The sequence below is a fragment of the Rhipicephalus sanguineus genome, chromosome 9, assembly GCF_013339695.2.
Source record: "Rhipicephalus sanguineus isolate Rsan-2018 chromosome 9, BIME_Rsan_1.4, whole genome shotgun sequence".
Classification (NCBI taxonomy): Eukaryota; Metazoa; Arthropoda; class Arachnida; order Ixodida; family Ixodidae; genus Rhipicephalus; species Rhipicephalus sanguineus.
Window position 1 is genome coordinate 132,906,664 of NC_051184.2, and position 11,296 is coordinate 132,917,959.

At 47.4% G+C, this 11,296-nt stretch overlaps 1 protein-coding gene across 1 annotated transcript; it reads left to right on the plus strand.

The window, feature by feature from the left end:
* Positions 1 to 10,101: 10,101 nt before the first annotated feature.
* Positions 10,102 to 10,704, plus strand: LOC119405860 (uncharacterized protein K02A2.6-like). Its single transcript, XM_037672688.1, has one exon. It carries the CDS (start codon positions 10,102 to 10,104, stop codon positions 10,702 to 10,704), a length of 603 nt encoding a protein of 200 aa, XP_037528616.1.
* Positions 10,705 to 11,296: the final 592 nt, after the last annotated feature.

Here is an 11,296-nt window from a genome sequence, read left to right on the forward strand (position 1 = left end):
CGCTGCTTCGCCGTCGTCTCCCTAGTGATGAGCAAACTGTCGCACTTGCACTGTCAGTCCGGGCGGCTTGTTGCGAGTCCTGTGGAATCCTGTCTGGGTCACACATACTCGAGGCATGTCGGCCTTTGCACTTCGGGCACGAGATCCTCCGCTTGCAGTCGCGGACCCTGTGGCCTTTCGTGGTACATCGGAAGCACATTTTGTCACTCGACAGCTCTTGCTTCTTTTGCGTCAGAGACATGTCGGTAGGACACGCTTCCGTGGAGTGATGCTTTGATGAACAGAACGCACATATCTCGTTGTAGTGCTGATAATCACGAGTCGATTTCGTATGGAGAATAGATGACGTAGGCTGCTTCCAAGGCCGACTACGGGCTGGCTGGGTCGCCACATGTTGCGCCCCGCTGTCTCGTCCTCTGCTATCCTTAGAGTCGCTTTTTTCCAAACTCTCCAGTTCGAGTGAAAGGAGCTTCAGGAGACCGTCCAGCCCTTCGCTGTCCACGGCATCATTCTCAGCTTGTGCGGCACAGGTACGGCGATACAGGACCACGACGTCTCTGGGTAATGCCCTAAGCATGACGTCGCAGAGCATCGACGAAAATGAAGACCGCTGCACCCCCAGTGACTCCAGCCCTCGGATATTTACGAGCACGTGGTCGTAGTGTTGTTGGAGCGCTCTTGTATTACCAGATGCTGGAACAGGAGTCCGCTGACGCAATCTTGCAAAGTATTCCTGCTCTTGGCGGGTCTTGTCCCCGAAGCGCTTCTGTAGTAGGTCTACAGCGTCCTTGTAGCATGCTTCAGTCGTTGGAAGACCGGCCACCGCTGAGGCAGCGTCTCCTTTTAAAAACTGTCACAGATAGTGGAATTTCTCCGTCGTAGTCAGGGTGACGTTGTTGTGGACAATCTGGAGAAACTGCTCCCAGAACTCCGTCCATTTACACACATCCCCAGAAAAGGGCGCGATCGTGAGCTTTGGCAGCTTGGCTCCCGTCCTCTCTGATAGTGTAGCGATCAGATGGGTAGCCGGCCCCGACCCCGAACCCTGTGTTGCTGGTGTGCTTGAAATGCAATTCCGACGGCTTATGAGCTTGGCGAGAATGCGCGTCGCGTTGCCTTCATACTCAATTTACTAAGGTTGAGCGTTGGGCTAGTTGGTGCAGCATAATCCAAAGGTTTCACAGCGCATACAACGAGGACGAGCAAAGAAGAGACACACAGCGCTGTGGGTGCCGGCCGCTTTTCAATCACACACGTGTGCTCGCGAGAAACAAAAAGAGGATAGCGCGCGAAATCATAGAAGCTCAGGAAATTCTGGAACGTGGTGAAAAGTGTATCAGTGTTGCGTCGCTTGCTCTTTCGAGCAAGGAAAGTGAATTTTTATCTCAAAACATGTGATATCGATGATGGGTTGCTGTTCCTTTGACTGAATTTGTATACCTCGTCTGCTCTGTTCTTCCTTTTTTTCCTGTGAAAATGCGCATATATATTGCCGTGGCAGGAAAATAAAAAGCCAGTTGTAAGTTCAGCGCTGTGTGTGTCTCTTCTTTGCTCGTCCTCGTTGTATGCGCTGTGAAACCTTTGGTTCATACTCAAAGTGTTTCGTACTCGGATTGGAAGTCCTCGTCCTTATTGACGCTCTCTAATTCGTTATTGATCTTGTTCAACTCATCGTTGTTCGTTTTGAGCCTCTCGTAGATGGAATCGAGCTGCTCATGCGTTGCGGAGTCGTTCCGAAGTAGGGCACTTGCCTGATTAATGATGCGGCTGTTCAAAGATCGTCGTGAAGTCCGCTTCGCCTTGAGCTTCTCCATTTCATCCGGGCAACTCGTAGCCGTCGGTAGGTCTATCCCGGGTGGCTCGGCAACAAATATTTGGGATATGGCGTCGAGAAGCCGTTCAAGAACTCGATACCGTCGAGTTGATTAAAAGATGGCTTTATTTGATACTGAGTGAGGCAATTCAGACCCTGCTAGTCGTTCTATGTCCCCGTTTTTTTTCCCTCGTGCTCACTGGTACTTCTTTGTCCTCTTCTGTCGGCTCGCTGGTGCTCGCGATGGAAACAACAAGTGCTATCAGATCGAAACACTTGAGTGTGCGCAAACATGGACTGAGGGGCATGATGACAACACAAGCGCTTACTTCCAACTAATCATTTATTTACAATACTGCACAATATGAACGCTTTCTCTCATGACGAAACAAGACTGAAATGGCGGCATCAAGTGTACATGCTCAGAAACTGTTTTTTAGATGATAAAATAATGGAAGGTGCACTGACGCACGACTAACCCGCCTGTCAACCAAATCAGCTTCAACTATCTCTTTGACATCTTGTCTTATTTCTCACTGCTACCTGGCACAAATTATACAGCGGTTTACGAGGCGTCCTATTCCTAAAATTGCACTCATGACAATGTACAGGAAGATTGCTCTCTCCCCGCCTTCCTCCTGTGTTCCTTATGTCTTTAGTTCAGACACCTACAAGTCTCGCTGATATAGCTGAAAGTGCGCGATAAGGGAACTTCATATATAACTGCAGATACACGATAAATGGGTCCGAATGCTCGGTACTGGATGACTCTTTCGTTTTCTTGAATAGAAGAGTAATTTGGCAAAACTTTTCCAAATTCTCGGGGGCATAAAGCACCGCTCTGATACTGCTGCGGTTTCCAATATTTTTTAGGCGTTGCGATGTATTATGCATCTTCGGAAGCACCACAGTATGGATTCTATTTCCTACCTGAAAACGATGAGCACGATTAGAATGGCAGGTCAGTCGTGCGGCAGCGCACCTTCCATTATTTTATCTAAGCAAACACAGCTTCTGAGCATGTTCACCTGATAGTGGCATTTTTGTCTTGTGGCGTCATGAACGAAAGCGTTCATATTGTGCTCCTTTGTAAATAAATAATTAGTTGGAATTAAGCCCTTGCGTTGTCATCACCTCCTTCTGTCCTTATTTGTGCGTGCTTAGATGTGCTGCTATGCAAAACACTCGCCTGAAAAACGCTGGTGTAGTGTTCTCAGAAGCAAGAAAACTTTTCTTTTTGACTGCCTTTCAATAGCTGGTAACCGGAGCCATTACGGTTTTAAAAGCAAGCAGCTTTTTTTAAGAATTGGTCTATCTTGCAAAAATTTATATCTATGAACCTGTTCTTTTGCGTTATGACTACTGTGGCAAGAGCCTGCTAACCCCAAGATGACACGAGGTAAGTGCAACTCTGATATGAACAAAAGTCTGATGTAGATTTCTGTGAGTTGACATCTTGGTGAAAAGGCAAATTTTATGTGCCAGTATCTTCCGTCTGGTTTTTATGTTCCGTTTATTGGGCATAACTATCCTACATTCAAGTATTGTTCAGAAGTTTTAGCACTAAAGTGTTTTATGCCGGGGTCTTACCAAGACTTCAGTGACGTATTTTCGTCACGGAAATGACATAAAAATGCACACAATGAGATGGCAAAGCGAAATTTAAAGAAAAAAGTTCCATGAATGGGAGTCGAACTTACGCCTTCATGCTCCGTGACAAAAGGAGCCGGGCACGCTATCCACTGCGTCACCGTCACACACTCTGTAGGCTTTACAAACACGCCCTTTAAATCCTACTTTCCTCTCGTAGTGCTCTTGGTCGCCGTCTGGGAGCAGTAAGGTGAAATAACTTCAAATAACACATTATGACCATGGTCTCTGCGATTAGCTTCAGCAACGCATCGTTGCTGCGCCTCCATTTCATTCGGTGCGTTTCCAATAGGAGAAGTGCAATTTTGTCAACGCCTTAGCAGACCACAAGGTGGCGACCTTAACCCAAGCCTCGGCCTCCCTCATAGCATCCTTCCATATTGAAAATAGCTCTGCGACGTGAGCCTGCGTTGCCTGGCTGTAACATCTCGTTCCCCAGTTACGCTCACCCCTAGAAAACTCGCGGCCGCGCTTGAGGGTAGGCACGACGTGTGTTGCGTTTCCCTAGAGTCCCGCCCTGGTGTTCATTAACTCTTTAGCATACAGTGGGATGGTGCATGTTAAAGAGCCCAAGTTTACGTCCCAAGTCCAACTTCTGCACCCAATCAGCGACATTCTTCTGGCTGTCACACCGCTTTCTCTGGGTACGCTCTCCCCATTAACTGCTGCACTTACCACAAAGGTTTGTCTAAACGTTGATGATGGACATTAGTCGTCGCAATGGAGATGTGCTACTCAGCGTCACCATCGGCGCTTCCACGTTAAACGGTGCTGTAGCTGCCAAACACCAATAAACATTTTACAAGGTCTCTTATATCAATGTGCAGTAAACATTCAACTACTTCTGTAAATACGCGTTTTTCTTTCTTGTTTTACAGATTCCTATTACGCGGGGATCAACCATTTTTCATGCTCCTTGCAATCCTAGCTGAAGTATATAGAGGAGTATATAATGTTAGTTGGAACAAACAAACGTAGACTCAAAGTATGACTTAATGGAAGCAATGTCAATACTATGCATTTACTGCATTAATAGGTGCTTGATAGCTTGCTACAACACGTAATTGACTGATACCGATGCTCAACTGTCCACCCACAAGGTGGATCTAACTCTTTTCACTGAGTTGCACCAATATTTTTTGAAGAACGTTGATTGCCCTTTCCAATACGCCGACTGGCTGACTTACTCCTCCTGACGATGCTTGCAGATGTGCGATCCACATTACACATTCTATGACTCAGAATGAAAAGGAACATGAGTACAAAGTCACCGTTTAAGTTCTGGCAAACCTAAAAGTACGGTTGCTTGAGCAGTGCTTCCCGTGCTCTTTTTTTCTTCCAGCAGACTTTTTTCTTTTTCCTAGCTGGGGTCGCATAGCACATGCTACGTGATGCCAGCTAGGAAAATTAAAGAATGTTCTGCATTCGCCATCATTGCTGTGATTGGCGCTGACTCCGATGTTTGCATGCACATAAATACTCGATAAAGTGTAAAGGAGGATGACCGCTGCCATAGCTCAATTAGTGGAGCATTCGATGCACTCATAGGTCGGCAAACTCACTCATGAGTCGAATCACTCAGACTCACAGTCCGAGTGAGTAATATTTCGGTGAGTTTGAATCCGAGTGAGTCCGGTTGGGAAAAATGTTAGTGAGTCTGAATCCGAGTGAGTCCAGTTGAGGAAAATTTTGGTGAGTCTGAATCCGTGTGAGCCCTCAGCACAACACATGTTTCTTGAGGGAGTCTGAGACAGCTCCGAATTTTTTTGTCGAACTATGATGATAACTACTCAATTTCAGCATTACTATCGTCCTTATGATGGCTCCCATTGATGCTCACTTCTACTCACATATACTTCAACGCACTAAATTCAAGCAACTAAATTCTAAATAACTTCTAAAAGGCGCATTTAGCTATTTTACAGATAATGCTTTGCGCACAGTCGCACGGCAGCGAAGCGGGTCCTGCTGTCATGCAGCGTTCCGTCAGTTTCTTACAAAACCTTGGTATGTCTGGCGTCCGCAAAGATGGACGCCGCAGCAACGACTCAACTTGCAAAGCTGTGGTCGCTCACATTGCAACAAAAGTCACAGAAAAACAAGATAAACACTTCGTTTTCTCGTATAAAGCCGGATAATCTAAAAACTATTATGAATTTAGAGTCAACTTAACAAAGACTGCAGACATACACCTCTACAGCAGAACGCCATTGTTCTGGGTGCACTTACTGCCGTTTCATTGTAATAAACAGCGCGAAAATCTGTTGGGAAAACAGAAGAACAACACGGGACACCACTGTTTGTTTACAGAAGTGGACACACATTCATGTTTAAATAAAATACTGAAGTAATGGCGTCATTTCAAATCGATTTTTATGAAAATGCACTGGCTATACTAATCCTACTTCACCGATATGTTTTGTCGACATATGTCGACGCCACGATACAAGGGGTTAACTTTTCCCTCATTATTCCGCGGACAATATACAAATTGGCAACATAGATCAAGCATTTTTTCGCTACAGGAAAACAGCTTTCATCGCTGTTTATTGCTACTCTTGTTTTGTGGTCTGCCGGCTTTTATCTTAACATTGAAAGCGTTCTTGTGTTTCTTACGTAAAATTAATGTTACAGACAGACAATAAGTGGTAATGCACTCTTATTTCTATTAACTTTTACTACGGCTATCATCTTCCCTTGCACTGAATAGCAGTCAGTCTAACAACGGTCTAACCTGCCTTTCTTAACATGCAGTTCTTTCTTTCTGTAATTCTTCTTCCACATTTTCGACTTAGAGTAAATTTAGGCCTTAAAGAGCCCCATAAATGTCAGTTGTATTAATGTTGCCAATAACGCAAGCTGACTCCCCAACCACCGTTTCAGCGAACACAACACATATGTTGAGTGACATTAAATATAGCTGTTTGCCAGTTATCATGATAAAGAAAGAAGGCAAAACAAAACATGCTACAAAATCAAGTAGATCCGTATGGCAGCACATGCTTTGCCAAATTGCGACAACGCCGTCTGGCGGCTCGTGTGCCTTTTTCTGTTGCCTTCTGGTGCTGTTCAAAACTGAATGTTCACATCGATGAAACAGAAGCACGAAATAGGAAGCGAATGTAGTTTCGTTGATGCTTTCTGACTTGTGGACGGGAAAAGTGCACAGTGCGAAATTGTTATCGAAAACTGTTCTGACTTATTGATATGATGTGCCTGAGGAATGTTTACAGCTTCTCGGTGGTAGAACAAGGACGCCTAGGGTATTTTACTTTTAAATGCACCGTAAATGCTGGAAAATGGGGGCGCACGGATATGCCACACTTTAGTAATGAGTACACGTCGACACTGAGGATACACACAGAAAATAAAAGTATGAGAACTGAGTGAAATGAAAACAAACTTGGCCTTTGCGCGCCTAAGGCCAAGTGATGGTACGATCAACGTGGCCTTTCGCTTCAGTATTTCCTGAAAGCATGCCGCTTCATTCGTGCTTTGTCGCAAGCAATCATATCGCAAAAATATCTTTAACAAGACGCACTCGCACATCGATTAACTGGGCCTACGAAGCATGCATTACCCTCAAAGTAGCCTTCACACGCGCGTCAGGCTCCACACATCGTTAGTAGGGGCGCTTTCTGCCCTTCTGTTTTTTTTCTTTGTTGGTTTTTATTTTATTTTCTCCTCGACACAAAGCGCACAATACCAATTGCAGGTGCCTGAGCGACGATACGGATGAGCAAACAGTAAACAGAAGCACTACTTACTTTTAGAGGTCCGGACTTTGCCGAGTACGCAGCGTGTGCATCATCCCGCTTGGTAGTTGCCGCAACAGGCTCTTTCGACAACCATAACATTCGCGAAACCAAAGCGCTTGCAATATGTGTTCTGCTGCCGTCGTAATGCGCCGTTCACGTCCAGCGCCAGTATCACAGCCGAGTTGCGCCAAGAAAATCCACCCACACAACAGACTCCGCTCAGCAATTCAGAAAAGACCATCACATGGCAACGGAACAAAATGACAACGATCGTGGCAGCGTGCGTGCCGGCCCAGGCTAGCACCTGCGTGGTGGCTTCTTCTCCCGTCTTTTTTTTTCTTTGTGTGCCCGCGCATGCGTCGTGGAGGTTACGCGTCACCTGTCACTACTCTCCCGCATAGATCGGTAGATTAAGGAGAGTCACGGCTATTTTTTTCGTCGGGCTCCATAGAAACAGGGTTTCTTTCAGTACTGTTGCAACGCCAGCGTTTGCCGAAGTGGACGCAAGACAGAACTTGCATGCTTCTTCTCTCTTGCCTTGTTCCCTCTTTGCCCCCTTCCCCTCCTTTCATGATATAAGTTAGAAGCGCACAATAAACGCTTGTCTTCTGCCTGGTGACAACGCCATGTTCATGTCTCCGGCGGCGTCTCTGCTGCAACGTAACAGTGGCGACGAGGAATACTGACTTAAAACTTTCATGTTACTTAGGGAAACTGCCCGTGTTAGGCACATTGGCAATGAAGGCGTATTATATGTCAGCGGAGGTCGACTGTAACCTTACTGTGCTGGATTGTGAAGGTCCCAGCCTGTGTGGACGGGACGTATTGCAGAAGCTTGCAGCAGAAGGAACGCCGGTTCTGCACGTCACTACGCCACCGAGTGGGGCAAGCCAACAGAAGCCAGCAGGAACTGATGCCATATTCGCAGAATATGCAGACGTGTTCACGGAAGATCTTGGTCTAATCAAGGGTCCCCCAGCTAGGCTTTACATCAAGGACACTGCACTCCCGAAATTTTGCAGGTCAAGGAAAGTTCTTTTTGCACTGCTGGATAAGGTATCCGCCGAGCTCGATAGATTGGTAGAATCTGGCATAATATCACCGGTACCGTATGCAGAATGGGCAACACCAATAGTAACGGTATTGAAGAGCAACGGCGCCGTGCGCATTTGTGGAGATTTTAAGGTAACATTAAACCCTGTGTGTGAAATGGAGCGATACCCTTTGCCAGTCATAGACGACATCTTCGCGAACTTGCGAGGCGGAGAAAAAATCAGTATCCTGGATCTACGAGATGCTTACAACCAGATTGCACTGGACGAGAACTCGCGAATGCTGGCTGTCATAAACACACATAAAGGGTTGTTTTGTTACAACCGGTTGCCTTTCGGAATTGCTTCAGCACCGGCAATATTCTAGAGAACGATCGAGTCCATACTGCAAGGCATACCCGGGGTGCAAGCGTACTTGGACGACGTTTTAATCGCGGAGACTGCTGATAAGCCTTGCGTAAGGCTTCGACAGGTTTTGCAAAGATTCAGAGAACACGGCATTAAACTTCGCGCTGACAATTGCCGGATAAACGAGGCCTCAGTGGTTTACCTAGGTCACCAAATCGACGCCGCAGGATTGCACCCAGCAGAAAAGAACGCGGAGGGCGTCAGACTTGCTCCAGCCCCTCGGAATGTTACTGAGCTCCGATAATTTTTAGGCATGCTGACCGTCTACAACATAATTTTACCGAACCTGTCGACTCTACTGGCACCCCTGTACCGACTTTTGGAAAAAAACTATCCGATGGTCATGGGGAGCAATAGAGAAGGATGCATTTGAAAAAACTAAAGAGGCATTGTGTACCGCTCCAGTACTGACTCATTTTGACCCGTCTAAACAGCTGTTTTTAGAATGCGATGCTTCACCCTATGGTGTAGGAGCCGCTCTCTTTCATCGAGTGGATGGGCAGTATAGACCGATAGGGTTTCGGTCGCGAACCTTGACCTCGGCGAGAATAACTCTCAGACCGAGCGAGAAGCACTGGCTTTGGTCTACGGCGTCACACGGTTTCGCGACTATCTACTTGGAAGAGAGTTCACTCTAATGACCGATCATCAGCCCTTGCTGGGTCTCTTGAGGGCGGACAAGCCAACCCCTACCATGGCAGCAGCTCGGATACAGAGATGGGCTATAAAGCTAGGCGCCTATAGGTACCGTTTGCAGCATAAACCTGGGAGACTTTTGTACCAGGCCGATGCACTAATCCGTTTACCCATACCCTCACAGCATGCATCGGAACTCGAGGACTTCACGCCAGTCGTCCTATCCCTAGATCAGCAGGACATCGCTGCTGTGCCAACTAAACAGTTGCAAGCACTAACGGCGACAGACGACCTCATCTCTCAAGTATGCAAGTACACCCGCAGTGGTTGGCCACGGGGCGTTAAAGAAGACGGCGAGCTCTCAGAATATTAGAAGCGGTATGAGCTGTCGGTGGAAAACGACCTGTTGTACTGGGGTCATCGCGTGGTGGTACCTACGGCCGCCCGCAAGAAGTTTCGCATGCTACTGCATGACTCCCATCAGGGCGTGTCATCAATGAAGGCTAGAGCAAGATCGATATTTTGGTGGCCTGGGTTGGACCAGGACATCCAACGCGTAGCCGCCAACTGTAATAGCTGCGTTCAAGCACTGCCTATTCCACCAGCACAAACTCCTGTAAACTGGCCGGAGACGGGCGAAAGGTGGTCGCGGCTCCATATTGAATATGCGGGACCTCTGCGTGGGAAGATGGTGTTAATTGTGGTGGATTCACATAGCAAATGGATTGAGGCTGTGCCGGTAGCACATGCCAATCCCCGATGTACCGTCGAAACCTTGAGAACAATGTTTGCCCAGTTTGGAATACCACGTACGGTGGTGTCCGATAATGGGACGCCTTTCACGGGCTTCGAATTCCGTCAGTTCATGGAGCGCAATGGCATTGTACATATCAAAACATCTCCGCATCACCCACAGAGCAATGGGCTGGCTGAGCGCGCTGTGCGGACTGTTAAGGACGGATTAAAGAAGATTGGAAACGCCGAGTTGACGACCTCCCTGGCCCGCGTGCTTTGTAACTATAGGAATACTCCTCAACAATCCGGACTGTCACCTTCGGAAAGGCTTTTGGGCTACCGGCTGCGCACAAGGCTGGACTTGTCTTTTCCTACCAGGAACCACCACAGTGTCTCGACCAAGCCGACGGAAGACACCGACTGGAATTTCGCCCCCGGTCAATCCGTCTATGTGCGAAACTATGGAACGGGCGACAAATGGACGCCGGGAAGGGTCAGGGCCACGGCCGGTGCTCGACTTTTGGATGTGGAGACTGAGGCAGGGATTGTCCGTCACCATATTGACCAAGTACGAAGGTGCGACAAAGGATTGTTTTTGGAGAGCAAGGACACTCGGGAATTGGCGCTACCTGACAACAAAGCGACGACCTAAGACGCCAAGGACGCGTCTGCAGAAGCACAACTACTACGACGGTCAGCGAGAACAAAAAAACCGGTGGACCGTTATGATTACTAAGGCGGAAGAAGTGTTGCAACGCCAGCGTTTGCCGAAGTGGACGCAAGACAGAACTTGCATGCTTCTTCTCTCTTGCCTCGTTCCCTCTTTGCCCCCATCCCCTCCTTTCATGATATAAGTTAGAAGCGCACAATAAAGGCTTTTCTTCTGCCTGGTGACACCGACATGTTCATGTCTCCGGCGGCGTCTCTGCTGCAGCGTAACAAGTACGTTGGAGCGCGCCACCTCTTTGGGGTTGGTTGTCCAGTACATGAGTGAGAGTGTATTACAGGCACTTTTTAGAGAACTTTTCCTGCATCGCCGAGTCACTTATGCACCTAACAAAGAACGACGTCGAGTTGAAATTCGAAAAACCCAACAAGAAGCATTCCAGGAACTCAAACAATGCTCCCGGTAATCGCTGATACTTGCCCAGTTTGACGAAGACGCACAGACCAAAATGCAAACTGACACAATTAGTGCAGGCCTCAACGAATGGACTTGAAAGGTTCATAAGTTATGCTAGTCG

Coding starts and splice junctions, on each gene's coding strand:
- LOC119405860 (XM_037672688.1), top strand. CDS start 10,102: ATGTTTGCCCAGTTTGGAATACCACGTACGGTGGTGTCCGATAATGGG.